The sequence below is a fragment of the Anastrepha obliqua genome, chromosome 1 (assembly GCF_027943255.1).
Source record: "Anastrepha obliqua isolate idAnaObli1 chromosome 1, idAnaObli1_1.0, whole genome shotgun sequence".
In the NCBI taxonomy this organism is placed as follows: Eukaryota; Metazoa; Arthropoda; class Insecta; order Diptera; family Tephritidae; genus Anastrepha; species Anastrepha obliqua.
In genome coordinates this window covers 105,131,647-105,152,124 of record NC_072892.1, presented here as the reverse complement: position 1 = coordinate 105,152,124, position 20,478 = coordinate 105,131,647, and the positions used below count along the sequence as shown (strand labels likewise).

At 34.8% G+C, this 20,478-nt stretch overlaps 1 protein-coding gene across 3 annotated transcripts in view; it reads left to right on the top strand.

The window, feature by feature from the left end:
• The first annotated feature begins 1,064 nt into the window (after positions 1–1,064).
• LOC129235336 (phosphopantothenate--cysteine ligase) overlaps positions 1,065–20,478 on the top strand; it is a 62,804-nt gene continuing 43,390 nt past the window's right edge. Inside the window, exons 1-3 of one of the 3 annotated variants that reach the window (XM_054869115.1) lie at positions 1,065–1,119; positions 5,884–6,307; positions 14,642–15,085. In XM_054869115.1, coding sequence (XP_054725090.1) covers positions 6,182–6,307; positions 14,642–15,085 — 570 coding nt within the window. In that variant the 5' untranslated portion in view covers positions 1,065–1,119; positions 5,884–6,181. Of the gene's footprint in view, positions 1,120–1,160; positions 1,566–5,883; positions 6,308–14,641; positions 15,086–20,478 lie in introns of those variants that run through there. The other 2 variants (XM_054869114.1, XM_054869116.1) reach the window with 2 other exon arrangements.

Sequence of the window (20,478 nt, the reverse complement as noted above, 5' to 3'; positions counted from 1 at the left end):
CAACACAGCTACACACGAGGCAACGGTTGCTTCAACATGGCCGAGCTGCTGCAACGGTTGCCTGGTGTGTATTTAGCTTAAAAGCCAAAAAATGTCAAACTTTGCGATACAGCTGTCAGTTGCCAGATTGCAACACCGGGGTTGCTAAATCCCGAAATATAAAAGGCACACCTCATATATATATATATATATATATAATTGGCACGTACACCCTTTTTGGGTGTTTGGCCGAGCTCCTCCTCCTATTTGTGGTGTGCGTTTTGATGTTGTTCCACAAATGGAGGGATTTACAGTTTCAAGCCGCCTCCGAACGGCAGATATTTTTATGAGAAGCTGTTTTTCATGGCAGAAATACGCTCGGTGGCTTGCCATTGCCTGCCGAGGGGCGAGCGCTATTAGAAAAATGTTTTTCTTACTTTTGGTGTTTCACCGAGATTAGAACCAACGTTCTCTCTGTGAATTCCGAATGGTAATCACGCACCAACCCATTCGGCTACGGCGGCAGCGTATTATTACGAGTACGTTGTAAAATAGACTAAGTGTGTTTAGGAAATGGAGTGGGTGTGAATGCACCTTATTTTTAAACATTTCTTAATTTGACCTTGTTTTTAGAAAACTGTTCTAGAAATTTCCACTCCTGGTTTAGAATGACACCGTTGAAACCAAACGGATCTCATTGTCTGCAAATTATTCTCCGCACAAATTTTAATTTTCTCCCGTTATAATATTCTTGTTCATAATTATTAGTTCCGATAACATTAGGCTTACGATATTTCTCTTATGCTTCTTTCGATTACACGAAATTTCTCAGGTTCAAAATTCCAAAAATGTGTTTCCTTGGATGTGGCATCATTTACAAAAATTCGGAACTTATCTGAGTTTCGGAGTAAATGTAATTTTGAAGTTGCCAATGTAAAAACAAATTTAGGTAAAAGTTAATTTGAGTAATTAGAACTTTTGTGGTACGTACTTGAATCCTGTTGGATACGGTGTAGGCTATATGGAAAAACAAAGTCTTACATATATTATTTCAACTTCCATTTAATAAGTAAAGTCACTGCTATTTATTCGACCGTACACGTAAAAAATAAATATGACAGTTGTTATTTCGGACTAATTGTAAGTTGGGCAGCCCTATTAGAATGTCAGTTTGGTGTATTTTGTTGCTTTGCACAGGTTGGTTTTACAGTGCGCTTGTGTGATTTTCGTCAAAATTTCTGTTGGACATTGAATTGGTAAATGAACGTGAAATATAATCAGAGTTTTTCCGATCACATCGCGGTTCGAACGTAAAGTAGTTTGAAGGTTATTGCGCCGGAATTATATTCACAATTTAATAACGAAAATAAAAGTGAAATAGTCTCTTCGTTGCTGTGTTTGTGTGTGTTTGGTGCGGAGAGTTAGTTCAAGAACAGTGACTGCTGATATTAAAGTTCACATGCGAATTGGTGAAATATAATACAAAAATTCGTGCACATATTCATATGTACTCGTATATGATTTGTGAAGTATTTATATTGAAATAATTATCCTAATTTTATTAGCAATCATTTACGCGTTGTATGGTTAGTATTTGCACTTGAATGTTAAATTTCATGAATTGTTTGATTTCAAACTTAAAAAACAGAATGATCGTAATAGAATGCATAAATAAAATCTGTGGAGTGATAACCGAAAACGAAGACTTTTTGTGATAAAATAAGATGTGTGTGAATAGATTTAGAAACTTCAAAAGTAACACAAATTATAAGACCGATCATATCATGATACAATAATTATTAGAAGGTAGTGTGGCGTGATTAAAACATCTGTTTGCGCTTCGTATTTACAGTTCCGGACATAAGTTGTGGCACACCTTCCATCATGAAAATTATTATAAAAAATTGGCTAAAATAAATGCAACATAAATTTTTACGTGTTTTTCTCATTTATTTATTAGCATTATTATTTATTCATTTGTAATGCTATTATCCCACTCATATAAAGGAAACAATCAGTGGTGGGGCCCTTAAAAATATGTCATCTGTCGTTAAAGTAAAAAAAGTATGGGCCCGCTAGTGAATCTTCATATATGAAAAAATTACCAGGTACTCCTAGTGTTGTAAGTACCATAAATATACTCAGCGGGCGATGCTTTCATGGTCATGCTCAACAGGTTCTTAACCCAAGCAATGCTGCTGGTATCACCAGCGTGCCTTGGTCCATGCGCAATTTTTGTTCGTCGAAGAACATATATCATTGTGCGATGATATTTACGGAAGCCCACCCACTAGGATGTGTAACATTTTGTAACATATCATAAACTTAGTGACGCAGCTGCAACGGTACGAACTGTCGTATGTTGCCGGTTGAGGCGTTGCAAGTTCTCTATGCCCAGGACGGCTGTAGAGCATTTACAGGTTGGAGTGACAGCATTGTAAGCGAACAGGCGCTTGATTGCTTATAGGTGATATGTTCGATGATGACGAAATTGGCTTGGTGAAGGCGGGAAATTATCGCTAAGTATTTGGTTGCTAAGGAGGAATGAATCTTTGTTTTTCTAGTTCATCCTAAGGCGAATTTATTAAAAGTTGTGTTGGTAAATCAGCTGATTTGTTTTTTTCTTTCGCTGTGTCCATGTGGCTGTCAGCACAGAATAAAACTAGGCGAATTAATTTTTTGTTTTCCAATACTTTGCCGTGACCATCAAAAGTCTAGTGCCACCACCTTTAATAAATGTTGGTTCAGCCGATTCATATAAGAATAAATTCGCCGGGAATCGATTGGATAGTTTTCGTGTTAACCCTTTCGCGATATTGTTGCCATATGGCAACAGTAAACTTGTAAAAAATATCAACTTTTTTGTTACATATTTTGAAAAATTGAAGTTTAATGGTTAAACAGAAATAAAATAAATAATAGCCGCCCATTATATATCGGTAATACAACATTTTTAAAGAAAGCCTTCTGGGATATAGCACTTCACTCTGAAATTTGTATTTTGCATTTTTAGATTTTTGAGGTATTTTGGGCAAATGTTTTAAACAATTTTTGAATAAAGTATATAGAAAAATGTTCAATCTGTCATTTGGCATATAAATATTTTTTCGCTCGCAGTTTTAAAAGCTGTGCTAATTTTTAAAACTAAGCTTGTTGCCATATGGCAACAAATTTCTCGTAAGGTGTTAACTTGCATTAGATTGCAGAAGAAGTTTATTTGCGATTGAAACGAATACAAAACATTTGTTGCCATATGGCAACATTAAAAAAAAACCACTTAACAAAAAAAAAACAACAAATTATTTGTATTCTTATTGGCCCTAAAATAAATACTCAGACAAAAATTTGGATTTTTTGGATGGCGCAATAAAAAGATGTAGCGAAAGAGTTAAGATGGCAGAAGTTTTAGGAAATGCTGTTCCGCGATAAGATTTTAAAATTTTCACTGTATGTTCCCAATAAGTTTTACTTACCAAATACGTAAAAAAATAGTAGCTTTTTTTAACCGAACACACGAGTTGACCGCCTCAATTCTTTTATGTAAATGCAAAAAAAGATATGGGGATTGAAAATTTTATCTTATTGACGACAATTTCATGAATATAACAAACCGTTGATTTACTGTTATATTCATATTCGTAACCGATACGCAATGGTATCTGTGATTCAGAGTCTATTCTGCTTTAATCTCTTCGCGTAGAATGCAACATGCAAATAGAAAAGCGCCCCAAATAGAAACGCGAAACTTTGTTGAAGGATACTAACCAACGAAACTATGCAATACAAATTTTGTAAACAGGTGTAAATTATGGGTAGCGCTACCCAAATTGTAATTAATGAATTTAGTTTGAATGAACTACAATTTCGTACATAACGAATTTAGATGTGGTTTAATCTATTGCATTTTTTGTTTAACACCATTTACAGTGATGAGCAAAAGTCTGCATATACGCCCTATTTTCTTTGGTTTGAAAGTCCATAAAGTTTACTGAAAATTTTAGTTACACAATACCATTTCAAACTTTTTTCTAATCTCAATAAACTGAAAAAAATCCATTAAAATAATAAGTTCTGCTAGGTGGTTGGCCGAGCTCCTCCTTTTATTTGTGGGGTGCATCTTGATGTTGTTCCACAAATGGAGTGACCTACAGTTTTAAACCAGCTCGGAACGGCAAATGATTAAAAAAAAAACAGGTGAAAAGGTAAAGTACCGTTTTTTTCTTACATTTTAAGCTTCAAAACTAGCTGAACCTGTATCAAGCATATCAGAAAAGCTTGTCTATCAAAGAGCTATTCGAAGAGCTCTGAACAATAACGGTTTCCAATGTGAAACACCACCCAAAACTCTACTTCCACTTTCCGAAAAAAAAAACATTAAGCAGGAGTTCGCAAGTACATAAAAAGGAAATGGATTATTGGCAATAAGTTTTGCTTATAACTGCAAAGCTTAATATGGTACATATATTTGGAAGCGATGGAAGCGGAAAAGTTTGGAGGAGGAAAAAAATAGTCCACTTAATCCGAAGCATTTGGCATCAACTATAAAGCATAAGCCGCTAGGGCAACGTAATAGTTTGGGGAGCTGCTGCGGCGTCTGGAGTTTGAAGGCTATCATTAAGTGAGTGTAAAATATGTCGTTATAAATACAATACAAACCTTTACTGGTACATAATTTCACACCTTCGGTGGATAATTTCGAGTTTAGTGCATGTTGGAGCTTTCGTCAAGATAACGATCTGAGACACCTGACACAGATCGTTAAGGAGTGGCTGCTTTACTGTGCACTAAGCCAATTAAGCACACCACCGCAAAGCCCAGGTTTGAATATTATTGAATTGGATATTGCAGAAAACTAAATGAGAAAAAAACAGGTTTCTAGCGCTGCTAAGCTCAACAAACGCTTGATAGAAGCCTGGAACAGCACAACAGCTGCAGAGCTAACAAAATTAGTTATCTTCAGCTTCAAGCAGTTATTGATGTTAACGGTGAACCAACTAATACCAAAAAATCGCAATATCTAGAGTTAAGTAAAGTTTTCACACTAAATTAAATTATTTTTGTACTGGATGCATACTTTTTGTCGTCCCTCGGCAGGCAATGGCATACCTCCGAGTTTGTTTCTGCCATGAAAAAGCTCTTCATAAAAAATATTTGCCGTTCGGAGTCGGCTTAAAACTGTAGACCTCTCCATTTGTGGAACAACATCAAGAAGCACGCCACAAATAGAAAGAGGAGCTCAGTCTAACACCCAAAAAGGGTGTAAGCGCTAATTATTTATGTACATATAAAGTGTGTTTAAGTTTCAAGGGCCGGTGTTGATTTTTAATAAAATACAATTTTTTTAGGAAATTATTGTCGATTATCTTTATTATGATAATATACGTATGGAACAAAATATCGGTCAAATGGCTGCCGCGGCATCGGCAGCACACCTCCATCCGATGGTCCAAATTTTCGATGACGCTGAGACATAATTGAGGTTCAATGCCGTTAATGTGCTGAATTATCTCATCCTTTAGCTCTTGAATTGTTGTTGGCTTATCGACTTACACCTTTTCTTTCAAATTACCCCAAAGAAAGCAGTTCAACGGTGTCGTTGACGTTGAGGTCTGGTTCAAATTCAACATCGGCCCTTGAAATTTAACCAACCTTTACAAAGAGTTTTGTCAACACGGTTTTTACGTTTTCTCTCCCTAACTTTATTACTTTATGTTAAAGAATGTTATTATGATTAGAAAAAACTTTTTGGACTTTCAAACCAACTAAAATAGGAGGTGTATGTAGACTCTTGCCCATCACTGTACCTAAGTACATTCGTAGACTTTTCAAATATCTAAACACATAATTTTTTGTTTTCATTTTATTAATCAATTTTTCATTTGTCTCCCTTCCTCTTCTCCACAGTTAAGCAAAAAGTTCCTTTATTTCCGCTCACACAGTTTAAATCGAAGAACTACTCGCTGCAACTCGCATAAGGATAATATCGTTAAAGTTTAATTTCCGGCAAAGAGCTTGGAAGTGAATGAGTTTACGTTATATTCCTTTCAATAAAAATCTAAATACAAAGCAAGTAACTCACTTTAATAAAAAATAACTATTTGCTACGCAAACATTGTTGCTGCTATAATATCCGTACAATTCTCTATCAACTAAGCTCGCAATTCGTCGCACAGTTTATATCCTTACTAAATATATTTTCATCATGACGCATTGGGAAGACTTTTATAATACTCATTTACCACCAACCGATTTCGAGGATAATCGTTCGCTATTGAAAGAGTTTTGTGAACGACACAATAAATTGCAGAACCGCATCGTCCTTATAACGGTAAGTTGACAAATAATAAAAATGTGAATATACGTACATATATGTTTACATATGTATGTGTGTATGTAATTGAAGTTAGATTTGCCAGATTGGTTGCAAGCTCTAATATGTAACTACACTAGCAACTCGCACCTTGTTTCAAGCAAGTTTATCGTAAAATAATATAATAATAATCTTATAATATAAAAAATATGTTTTGGAACACTTCGAAACGATGGCCCAAACGAATGAAACGAATGCACATTTAAATGAACTCCAATAAGTGGTTATACTTAGTCCTGCCATAAGTTCTGTTACAACTTAAATCTGTTATAGATATCAAATTACAATACTCTTTTTATTAAAGTTAGTTTCATGTAATCATGTAAATATTAAAAACAAAAATTTTACATTTTCATTCGAAACGGTTACCATTTGCTTCTACACAATCCTTCAAACGATTAGGCTATTCAGCTGTTGTAACACGCACGGTTTTCATGGATATTGACGGCGTTGCTCGAATCAAAGATTGTTCGAGGCTCTCCAAATTTCTTTGATGTCTTCGACAGGCCATGTTCTCCAATTCTGGCCACAAACTTTAGTCCAATGGATTTACATCTGGACTTCCAGACGGCCAAACTTCTGCGGCTATGAACCCAAGCTATGTGGCTATGTTTTTTAGCCACTGCTGGGTGGCTTTTGCCTTGTAGGCTGGGCAGGAACCTTGCTGGAAGACCAAACGCTGTTTATTAAAGAGACTACTGCTCAACTGCTTCATCACGTCTTCTAAGACATCCTCCTGGTACATTTTTTGCCCGGTCTTAACCTCTTTTTCGCAGAAATGAAGAGAAGTAATACCACCATTACAAGACACTCCCACCGAACCATTACGGAGGCTAAACCCTTGGCACAACATTTTTTGCGTCTTTAGAAGCTTTAGCATAGATTTTGTCATTTTTCTTATTAAAAACTTCTTCAACAATGAACATTTTCTCAACTGTGAAAATAATATTTTTATGGCCGCTTGCCACCGAAGAAGCTGCTTGCATCAGTCGAGTCTAATTTTCTTCAAGCGCGTTGTCAAAAGATGACCAGTTGAGCGAGGGAAAGCTTTTATGTGGAGATCATCTCTAATTGGTCTTGACAGGGATCTGGTCGATACATTCATTTCCCTGTGCATCATTTTCTGATTTCTAAGAGGATATCTGTGAATTCTTTCTGGGCTTTTGTGGCTGCACTGATTTGCACCACGCGAGGACGACCACTTCTTTTTCTGTCCGCCACTTCAGACGTTTGGGAAAAACGATTGATCGTGCGGTAAACAAACATTCTCGAAAAATTAAGTTTTTTCAGCACTTGTAGATCTCTCTGCCACTTTTACCACACTTTTGTAATGCAATCACTGCAATGCGATTTTCCTTAGCTTCCCACTCCATTGTTAACAAGCGAAATTTGCCCCAAAACTGAGTATAATTTATGTGTAGACAAAGCATATGAACAAAAACAAAAATAACGAAACTTTTTTCTGCGAGTTCGTTCCCGCCGTATGCATTGTGAAATTTATCACAGAATTTATGGCAAGACGAAGTACATCATACATACCTTCAGTGACTCACAGCTTATTTGATGCAGGTAATACTTTTTTAGAAAAAAGAAATTGACTCGATGCATATTAAATTTAATAATAAAAAAATGTATACGACTTGTAATAAGATATGTATGTATGTACTGCTTACCACTGCACAAAAAACAATAACAAAAATAAAGCTTGCGGAAAAAATATAGAAACAAACAGTTTTCTCATCAAAATATGCTCACAGCTTAAATGATGCAGTGTATTTTATATTTTCTCTGAGAATGCCATAACGGTGAAATGTATTTTTTTCTGTTTAGCTTAGCGTCTTAAGTCATTCTCAAAAAATTTGTGTAAAGAAAAGTTGAAAAAATTTAAATTTTTTAAGATGGGGAAAACGGACCTCGCTTTAAGAAAGGGAATACGTTATTCGTCATTATAAAGAGGGCAAAAGTCAACGAAAAATTGCAGAAATTGTTGCTATTAGATCCTCAACTGTCCAGCCCATTATAGAAAGGTTTCGCCACGAAAACAGGATAGAAGGTAAAGGCAGATCTGCGCCAAATAAAATATTTAATAATGCAGATAAGAGGTGGAATGTTCGCAAAGTTAAAGAAAACCCCGATTTAAGCGCTCCAAAATTAACGAATGAAGTCGAAAAATACTTAGGCAAGATCTGTGACTCTGAAACTGTTCGTAGAGTTCTGCGCGCAGAAAATTTTCATGGAAGGACTGCCCGGAATAAGCCGTTGAGCAAATTTAACCTTTGCGGGTCTGATGGGAAGTCCTACGTTTGGAGAAAAACAAACACTGCGCTTCAACCATGTAATTTGCGCTCTACAGTTAAACACGGTGGGGGCAGTGTGATGGTATGGGGTTGCAGGTCCTATTGAGGCGTCGGAAATTTAACATTTATCGAAGGAAACATGAATAAAGAAATGTATCTGACCGCACCTGCTGAATTGTTATGACCATGCCTAATAATGCTTAAAAGTAAAACACAGTCAAAACAATAGAAATGTAAAAGCAGTATTGCGTGGCATCGCCAAACGAAAAATCACTAGCAACAAGGCAAATGAGCAAATACGTTAGTGCACTTTCACAACTTTGCTTTACCTGGCTTTGACACACAGCGAACATACACACCAGCATTTTTGTGAAAAATTGTAACTTTTGCTTCAAACATTTTGGTTATATTTATTAGAAAATAATTGACTAATTTTGTTGATGGAGAACGAAAGTAAATCTTTCAAAGTTTAATCATAAATAAAAAAATACCTCAATCGGTTGATTCGTTTTTAATGTAACAGAAAAAATTACTCGATATTTTATCACATTTTTGCATATTGACACGCAACTTTTATAGACTCCTTCGATTATGTCAGAAATAAACCTTCCCGGATAGCTAAGCCATAAATTGCAAAGAGTAGCATTCTGTAAATACACATTTGACCACTGAAATAGGAGTGAATACTTTTCCGCTCCAATGCAAAATTAAAGTTTTGAAATGAAACTAATAATCTCTTATTAACTACTGTTAAGGGGTAACACCACTGTAGAAATTTCAAAAAATTGATTTTTTTTATAATATAAGCTTAAAAAATTCTTTGAACCTTTTAAAATACAGAACAAAAAGTTTTATACGTTACCGAAGTTTATTTCATAAATATTTTAAGCTTTTAACCAAGCGTTAGTGACTGCTACCTAACGACTTCTCCAAATTTCCAAACTTTAAACGCGTTTTTCTCAAAACACGTTTTCTGAAATTGGCACGCAGCATAACTCAAACAATTTTAAATATTTTTAATCAGGTTTTTCACTACGTCTGTATAATAACCTTCTTAAGAGAAGACCGTAGGGGATTTTCGATAGATTAATTTAAACGATTGTTATAATTATTTAAGTGCCGTTTTTTTAGTCCAAAATAGAGTTTTTCCCTTCAAATGCTTGCTAATTTCACAAAAATAAATATTTTTTAAATCCCCTACGTGTTTTTCTAGCTATTCTTATGTAGATTAAGAAAAAAAATGTTTCTTTGTTCCAGATTAAAATTTGCACCCTCTGTGCTGCGTGCCGCGGAGCTCCTTCAAGAGAAACCACATTACAAAAATGTCTCCAATGCCGCCATTTTGTAAAATTTTTCGATCAAACTTTGTAGTTTTGTATTTTAGTATATAAGTAATAACTTCCCAAATCAGAGTGATTGTTTTCCCTTTCCTTCTATACAAAAGAATTCTTTAAAAATCGTGTTTATTTTACGCGTGTACAGTGGTGTTACCCCTTAAGTCTAGTCTTTTCAAATTAGAGTCTAATCTAAAAGTTTTCAAGCGGCAGGAAAAAGTGATAAATAATTTTTCAATAAGGACATAACATAACTTTTGTAGTGCCCGATCGGGGAAGCTTTGGCGGTTCAAATGATCAGAATACTTAATTTCTTTAAATAATTCGATCGTATTATGGTGTAGGCCAAGATCTTCATCATGCAACATGGACTAAACGAAACATCAGGGAACCCCAGTATCGTATCGAAAATCAATTAAACATATACACTTTATAAAAATAATAGACACCCGATATTTTTTAAAAGTTTTGAATACTTTTATTTTGTACATATTTTTAATTTTAATTTTTTTCAAATATAGCTAAATCTACAAAAAATATATAAACACAAGTTTTAAACTTTGGGCAAGATTTATAAAATTTCGACAAGTTTTCATCACTTCAAGGATTTCTGTCTTCAAAAAGCTCCACATAAAAAACCAAAAACCGAACTATAGTGAGTGCCCTGGTTAGGGCAAGTACTTCTGGCGATAATTCTTTCTTGAAGATCGATAGTTTATTTGATGCGCGTGAGCTTGTGAGCTTTATGTCAAATTAGGAATTCTAGAATTTGCTATTTTTTAAATTTAAATTCTTATATAAAATCCATATTTTCTATGTTAAAAAAAGGATAATAAAACAAACAAAAAAAATTAATAAAACCAAATTAAATCCAAATCACAATAGAACAAACAAAGACACTAAGTAGCATGAAAATAAAAACAATAAAATCTTTAAGAGTTTCTAAAAAAATAGTTTTTGCCCATAATTTAATTATGTTTTAAGACAAGTGATTGCTAAAAAATCTTCTTCTCTCGGTTGTATTTAGTAGAAAATTAAAACTTTCTTTGCCTGGACAAATGATGAATTTTAATTCACGTGATTAAGGCCGTTGAGGAAAATGTTAAGATAAAAAGACGTTTTGGTTGTAACAAAAGAACGGCCGAATATGATTGATTTTAAGGAACCGAACTTCGGCCAATTCCATCTCAAGTCGAACTGAACCGAACATTTTAAAGGGTCGAGTGATAAAAAAGGAATAATTTAAAAAAAATGCCGTGCTTTTATTAATACAAATATTTACAGAAATATGCAGCAAAAGTTTGGTTCCATTTTGCCCGAAACCGAACGTCGGCGGATTTAAGCCGAAGTTGAATAAAAAAGTACCGAACATTTTAAAGGCCCAAGTACAAAAAATCAATGATTTTTTAAAAATCCCGTCGAAGCTGAACCTCGGTCGTTCTCTAGTTTTAATATTTTTTTACTAATGTGTATGACCACCATTCTTTACAATTACTTTGAAAATGTGAATGGGCATAAAGTCATCAAGATGTTTTGTTTTTACGATATTTCGAAAGTATAGTATCTTAAGAATGTACTTTGAAATTTTCATGCGGAAATTCTCAATATTATAGCTTCTATAGCCCATTAACTAAGTAGCGAGCAGTCCGCGCGCTCCTGTACCTCAAACTTTAAACTCATTTATCTCGAAACGACTTTTTTCGGTCTGGTGTTGTCAAAATAAAAAAAAAACTATTCAACCATATCGTCTGAAATATTAATATGTTGTTCACAACATCAATGGCTTTCGCCAGTACTAAAATCACATTATTATTTCAATTATTTCGAATTTTTTTGATTAAAAAACTGAAAAAATCTCATTTTTAGAGTGTCAAATTCAAAATCGCGCTATTTTGTCAAACTTTTTTTATCTAGTACGGGACATAGCTACAGTCATACTGATTAATATTTTTTTTGGGTTTTGTATTTCAGATAAGTAGAAGAACCAAAATGGACAACATCGTCCAGGCCCAATTTTTCGAGAGGGTCAACTTCAGAGCCATTTTTAAAAGTACATATTAAAATTAAAAATTTTTTTTCCAATTTTGTATGTAAAAGAGGTTAATTAAAAAGCCCTAAAAATTGAAATATCCTTTTTCATATTTTTATTAAAAGAAAATCCTGAAAATACCCTTAAGAAGGAACTGGTTTTGTCAATTTCTAATATTATTACAGCCCTAAACATTTTTTCTTTTCAATTTTTGTATGTAAAAGAAGTTAAAAAAAGTCCAAAAAATGTAAATATCGTTTTTCATTTTTTTATTGTAAAAAAAAATTCCTGAAAATACCCTAAATTTTCGAGCTCTAAGCCACTACTACTAAAGGTAGTTTTAAAAAATCGCACACCAGTCTGCTTTAATCGTATGAATTCAGGAAATTGTATCCTTAAATAGTTTCCATTATCATGCACTTTTTCTTTTATTCTCGCAATTTATTACGGGAAGAGTTGTTAGAATAAATAGTTAACAAATTATATGAGGTGGTGCAAAATTAATTACCCTATAGGATGATTTATAATTTTTGAAATACGTTAATGTTATTTGACACTTGAGAACTAGACAGCTCTAAAATACAAACAGACAAGCAAAAGAGCAAAGGAACAAATCAAATAAAGGTCAAAATAAAGAGTTTCATCACTCAAAATAATTTCTTTTAATTAATAAAAAAGTTATTCAACAACAAAATTGGATAATTAATTGTGCGTATATGTACACTGCTGGTCTTAGGTTAGACGCACCATCGTTTTTTTTAAACAAAATCAATTATTTATTATCATGCTTGTTTTAATTGTCCAAAATGCTTTTCTTATCAAAGAGCGAATCTTGTTCGAAAAAAAATGCTGACAGCTGGTTGATTTGCGAAAAAATAACTGTACATTCGGAGATTATAGAATTTTCAATGGAAATCACACGTGTTTTCGGTTGGTCATTGAATTAGACGCAGCTTAAATTTCTTCGTATTGCGTGGACAAGTGTAAACTTTCGTATTGAAAAAATATCAAAAATAAACAAATAAAGTGTTTTCGAGCTACATTTGAAGAAAAAAATGGGAAAAGCTGCTGTTATGAGCTTATTGGAACGTCAAAAAGTAGACTTTCTTCACTCCCAAGGACTGTCCAATCGGAACAATGCCAAACAAATAAATCGCAGCTCCAGAACTTCAAAGGGGGAAAAAAGGCACTATCAAAACAAGCAGTACGCCAAATTGTTTCGAATTCGACTAAATCTGCTGCTAAGATCAAGGAATTGGCTGGAGTAAAAGCCAGCCTATCAACTGTTCAGCGTACGATCAGAAATGCAGAACACCTGAAGCGTCTAAAAATCAAGAAAAACCCCCTTTGAATGCAATACGCAAAGAAAACCGGCTTCAATTCGCGAAAGAATACATGACGTGGACTGTCCAATCTGACACTCGACTAAATGATTGGCGTTCAGTTGTATTTAGTGATGAAAAACGTTTTAATTTAGATTGCCCTGATGGATTTAAATATTCATGGATGGATTTCGAATAACGGTGTGGGGTGCTATCACGTTTTATGGAACAATTGACTTGATTTTTATCGATCAAAAGATGAACGGCGATCGCTTCAAAACATTGTTGGAGTCCGTATTTCCAAAATTAAAAGATCTCTTTCGACCAATTCCTGGGATTTTTCAACAAGACAATGCTCCTATTCATAACTCTCGAGTAGTAAAATCTTTTATTTCGAGTCGAAACGTTAATATCATGACCTGGCCACCATATTCTCCAGATCTTAACGTAATTGAAAATGTTTGGGGCTGGCTAACACGGAAGGTATACGAAGTAGGAAAGCAATTCGAAGATAAGGAAACACTAACTGCAGATATTAAACGTTAAACGTGCTTGGAGCGAGATTTCCCTGAACTACATAGATTCCTTGTATCATTCTATGAAGGACCGGATTTATGAAGTTATTACTAACAAAGGAGGCAGTACTCATTACTGAAATTATTATTTTTTATTTCAAATAAATCAAATAGTAATTTAAGTTAAAATCCAAATACTTTTTTTATAAAAATTAAAAAGCCAAAGTGCGTCTATTCTAATGACCAAGAAAAACTCGCCTTATTTTGATTAGCTTTAAGAAAATGTTTGAAAAACACAATTTTGTTCAATATATGTATAATCATTTGAATATTATATTTAAAGTATCATTAAATAAGAAATGTTTTTGCATTTCAACTTCTTTTCTATCGTCCTTTAATAAATAAATATGAAGCAAAGTTGTATGCAACTAAACGTGCGTCTAACCTAAGACCAGCAGTGCATATACGGCAATGTACATATCTTTTCGGCACAATTTAATGGCTTTGAAAATTTGTTATGTTTGAACCCCAAAAGTTAAGAACTGAAGATATATTCGCCTATATACATATGTATACCTTTAGAGTTGAAAACGACGTAGAAGGTAACCTACTATACATTTTCTTCCCTGGTATGCCCTGCCATATAGTCCAACATACAACAAACACATCCATCTACATACATACATATATAGTTTGCATACTAATTACGCTATATATTTTTTATATCTATGCTAAAATTATTCCAATAAACATTAATCCTAACCTCACGTTATTCTACTATATTTCTACTTGCAGTCAGGTGGCACCACAGTACCTCTGGAGCACAATACCGTACGCTTTGTAGACAATTTCAGTGCGGGCACACGGGGCTCAGCGTCCGCTGAATATTTCCTGGACAATGATTATGCCGTGATATTTATGTATCGCGTCAAGTCGCTAGAACCCTTTACACGTCACTTTACCGGCCAACAATTCTTCGATATGCTCGACATAACGGATAATGGACAGAGTACATCGATAACGGTGAAACCGGATTCAGTTGATGTTTTCGCACCAATACTGGCCAAATATAAACAAGCGCGCGAATCCCAAATGATATTGTATGTTAGCTTTAACACAGTAGCGGATTACTTGTGGCTGTTGCGCGCCGCGTGTGAATGTCTGGCGGCATTCGAGGAGAGGGCATTGTTGTACTTGGCAGCGGCGGTGTCGGATTTCTACATTCCTCAAGATATGATGGTGAGTTTTTGTTGTTCTTTAAGCATACATATGTATCATACTATATGTATGTATGTATGTATGTATATTATAGTAGTGAACGGAAGTCGGAATATTTGTTTCGAATTGTATTTGTACACTGGTGACGGAAGCACCTGCTTTGAAAATTGTCTACGTAGCACAAGCGTGAGCCGTTTTGCAGTAGCAGAAAATATTTTTTTTTGCTGACGTTGCTATTTAGTTCGCATTACCAGTAAATGTATATTGATTCCTGAAAAATAATATTTTTGTACTGTTAATTTTTGTTTCCAAAAATTGAAGAGGATGACATGGACGACATTTGGTTTAAACAGGACGGTGCAACTTGTCACACTGCCAAAGTTACACTCGAACTTTTGGCTACCGTTTTTGAATTCCGATATCAATTGGCTGCCTCGGAGCTGTGATTTAAGCCCGTTGGACTATTTTTTGTGGGGAGCCCTTAAGGACAAATGCTATGCGACGATTGATGCTTTAAAACACGAAATCGAAGTTGCCATTCATGAAACTGGAGCCCAAACAATCGAAAATGTGTTTAAAAATTGGGTTGATCGAAAGGCCTACTGTAAAGCCAGTCGTGGCAGTCATTTGAACGATATTATTCAATTCATTCATAAATGACAATGTTCACTCTTTAAAATAAAAGAAAAGTTTGAAAAAATATTGATTCGTTTTTTTTTATAGCCGATTCAAAAAGCAAATTTTACATGGCCCTTCCTACATATACAGCCCTTTTAATCCCTTTAGGGCAGAAAAATAGCAATAGCAGATTTTTTATTAATTTTGAAAAATTTTCGCGGTATTTATCGGGTCCCCGTTTTGTGAAATATATCCTCTTCTGTCAGATATGACGCTTAGGTCAACAAAATCCGGCAAATTGGTCTCTAAGGTATTCAAATAGTATTTTTTTTCATTATCCCGAATATTCGTACTAATGAACTAATATGTCACCACGTGAAGCAGCTCCGCACCATAAGACTACCATCGCCATGCTTCATCGTTTGTTTGACTTGCTCAGGCCAGGGTTCAAACCCCCTAAATCTGAGGGTCTGCGCACGGGCCTGGACTTGCTTTTCCTGGGGTCGGTGCCAGCAATGCTGCTTCCTATCCGACTGAAAACGGTTATATGGGTCTCATCAGACCATATCACTCTTTTGAAGTCGTCAACACCTCAGTGTTTATACTTTTTGCAGAATTTAACCTCGCTTTCACGTTCTTGTCAGATAACGTTGGCTTTTGTAACTCCTCCAAACAGATTTTTTTCAGCGCTTTAGTGTTTTAGCTACTTAATGAATGGATAGTCATATCGTATCACACATTGCTCGTACATATCCGAGAGTATAATAAGGCGCCTTTTTGTAACCTTTGGAGGCATTACATTCGGTCGTTTAAGAACATTTCCATTTGAGCATTCATTCGTTTAAGTATAAATAGTCACTTCTCTTTAATCCTCTTTTTTCCCCCGTTGGTTTGTTTTTGTTTTTTGGAAACATATCCCCATATACAGTAATTGCAATTTCATATGGCTTGGCACACTTCAAAAACTACATTTATGTCTGTATGTTTGCATTATTATTCCACATCGCTTATCTTCAAAAGACAGCCTGCTGAACATATGTATGCACCGATGTACTCATGCTTAGACAGATCGATAAATTGGCGTTTTTCTCAGTCATTCATTTTGCACTTTATTCCACTTTGCATGCCATTCATTTTTATTCGATGCGGGCACGTTTTTCTATACCAGTGAATAAGTCGGTTTTGGTCACGTTCACTCATACTTATATGGAAACTTTCAAATCTTCTTTACTTCTGAATGGAACGTTTGCTATTTTTACCAAACATTTTTATAATACCAAAGTGATTCATATACATACATATGTACAATGGCGAGCAAAACTGGCATTCATGGATTTTTGATTGCTGTAGAGTCGTTTTTCAAAATAACACTGTGTGACAAAAAAAAAAAAATAAATATACTTTTATGGAGACCTAGCACAACTTGTGGTTATAAAAAAACTAAACAAAATGGTATAGGAGAAATTTCCAATACACCCCCAAAATCTCATTTTATGGCCATAAAACCGTTTTTTAGTAGGTTGATGTGAAAAATCACTCCTAACTTCACCAATTTCCATCTGATTTCGAATTTGTTTGTTTAGTTCGAAAAAACAAAAACAAGCCTTTTTGACAGTGTGTTGACAATTTTTCTGAAATGACAACTGACGAGACTGTAGGCGGAAGTATTTGGAATTTTTTTTTATTTTTTCTCTATTTTTTCAACTTTGACATAATTTTTACGATATTATCCGATATTGAGGATTTTTTTTAGTACACTACTGTTATAGTAAATTTAATTTTGCGTCGAATGAGCTATATTTGAGTGTAATTGAATTAAAATTAATTGAGTTGTGTGAGTTTTAAGATTTTATTTTTTTTTTTTTGGTATGTAGGTATAACTTACGCTAAATGGGAATAAGGAAGTGTTTTGATGCGTTATTATAGATACGTAATATTTATTGGAGTATATATGAGTACACTGTACTGCATACAACAGAACTGGTTAATACTTACGAAAATATCTGACATATCACACATTTTGTTTTTTCAATAGAAATTTGAAAAAGCTCCCAAGTATACCAAAGTTCACACTGTACATTGATTAACAAAAGAAGTTTGTTATTATTTCAACACACTGTCAAAAAGGCTTGTTTTTGTTCTTTCGAACTAAAAAAAACAAATTCGAAATCGGATGGAAATTGGCGAAGTTAGGAGTGATTCTTCACATCAACCTACTGAAAAACGGTTTTATGGCCATGGTGTATTGGAAATTTCTCCTATACCATTTTTCTTAGTTTTACTATTCCTACAAGTTGTACTAGGTCTCCATAAAAGTATAAAATCACTGTCGCACAGTGTAATGCTATAAAATTTTCAGGTTTAGTGTTTCATTTATTGAGAAATTAAACATATTAATTGAAGTTCACAAAACATTTAAAAATAAAAAAGATATTAAAGATATTAAAAAATGGAATACAAAAATTGATATGACCTTTAAATTAGTTTCAGTGAAGTCACCATCAGCGCTACGGTGAAAAGAAAAATTACTATTATCAACAAATATAAAAGGAGTATTCTGGCTCTATATATTTGCCCGTAAAATCTGAATTAAGATCCAAAATAATAAAATCAAAACTTCTAATTTTTGCAAATGGCATCGTACGTGAATCATACTTGACACGTACGAACTAGACAGCCGTAGTATCCAAATATACAAATAATGGAACGCGTAAAGGTCAAACAAATATTTTTTTGTTTTATTTTTTTATGTATAAAAGTCATTCAAAAACAAAATTGGATGACTAATTTTGCGCCACCTTGTATTAAGTATATTGGGCAAGCTTCTCCTCAAATTCGTGATGTGTGTTGTAATATCGTCCTAGAAATTGAATGACCTTCATCTTCATAATGTTGACTGTCAAATAACAGATAGTTTTTGTGAGGAGAGCTTTCCATGGCAGAAATGAACGCCGAAGGTTTGCGGTTGTCTGCCAAAAGACTACCGTTGTTAGGGCTTTAAACCGGACCGACAGATTGTTATTCACGCACAAACCAATTCGCCAACGCTAGCCACTAATAAGGAATATTAAACCGAGCTGTTTAACTGTCTAAAAACGTAATCCCTAAATGACATCTCTTTCGCTGATGTTCACTAATCACAGATTTTTCTGTGCCATTGATGCAGGCTGCTGCTTAAACTAGCTCAACTTGTTGCAGAAATGTGTCTTGTTTAAGCCTACATGCCTTCATATGCATACATACATATATTTTAATATACAAATGTATCTAGTCCACATGAGTATACCAGTACGTGCCGAAATATATATATAGTTTTCCTGCCTGTGGCGCTAACAGTCGCAATTGCGCCATTTCCAATACTTTTCCTTACTTATATACGCTTTCATTGTGATTAAAACTTCACTATTTTTATATTCACAGCCGTCTCTTTTGCGATTATCATCTTCATTATCACCTTTGTCCTCCCCATGACCATTGGCAAAGTCTTTCACTCGACTATCTCATTCAGCAGTTGACATGATTCAATCGTTTGCTGTTGTTGGCTCACAGCTCGAGTGAAAATGAATGAAATTTGTACATAGTTGGAGCTTACACAGTACGAACATTTCCAGACACATTGAATGAGTGCCGCAATGACGCTATGCTCCTGCTAATGCCTCTACCAACGATGGCGACAACGCTAGACTCAAGCAACGATGTCAGACTTGGCAACGTTTCAAACACAAAGTTAGCGAGGATACACTCTCACACATCTGCCATTACGAGGGTTGATAAATAAATATCTGTACTTGAAGATAGGCACCATTGTGGAGGGAAATTGACTCTACGGCTGGGTATCATCACCTTGTAGAAAACCTCTTCATAATATTCTGATGGGCTATTCACGATGGGTGCATATCAGTTGTCCCTTGTACAGGGGCTTGCAAGCTTGATCTATTTTTCAACAGTATTTTGTTTGACAGCTGTCACGGTTCGCTTCATGTTTCTTGTGACAGAAAGCTTTTGTAAAATAGCATTCTCGAAATTGTCGGCATAGTGCCACAGTACGCACAACTGTCATTGAAAATGTCACCAAAAGTATCGACATCTGTAAGCGGGTGCGCGAGGGACATTTGCAAAATATTATTTATCGTTCGTAAATTATGAACCCTTAACTATATATGATAATTCCCGTTCCAATAACGTCTTTCGAATTAAAAAATGAAACTCCATATTGAGAGACCCTGTATGTGTGTGCCTAACTTTATTGTCATTTTCAATATTATTCCATTCAGTTTAATTTTATCATCCGCTTGTGTCCATGCGCCACTCTACTTATTTGCACCCTATAGTCACACGTATATACACATACACATGCACAAGCATGTCTTCCACCAGCATTTGACTACTTGCATAATACATATTTCTTTTATATCTTTGGCTCGCCATAGGCGCTTTTGAAAAGTTTGCTTTAGATGTTGGTTGGCACTCACTCGCCTTGACATTGTCCTTGTCCATTGCCTTGTTGTCAGTATTGCAAATAAACGTACTCTTGGCTTAGTTGGTTAAATGTCTCTGTAGTCGACTGACTGCTCGGCTGTCGCTGCTTTGCTCTAATTCTTGTTTGCCCTGATGTTGATGTCGTCGATGTCGGACCAAGCCAGTGAATGAGGCACGGATGTGTCATAGTGTGGTCATACTTATGGATGTGCATACATATGTATGTATGTATGCCTATTAATGTTTGTTGCTGCGTTGAGCTTTTGTGGTGGGCGCTATCTGCTTTTCTTGTCGCATGTTTTTTGGATCGATGTTTT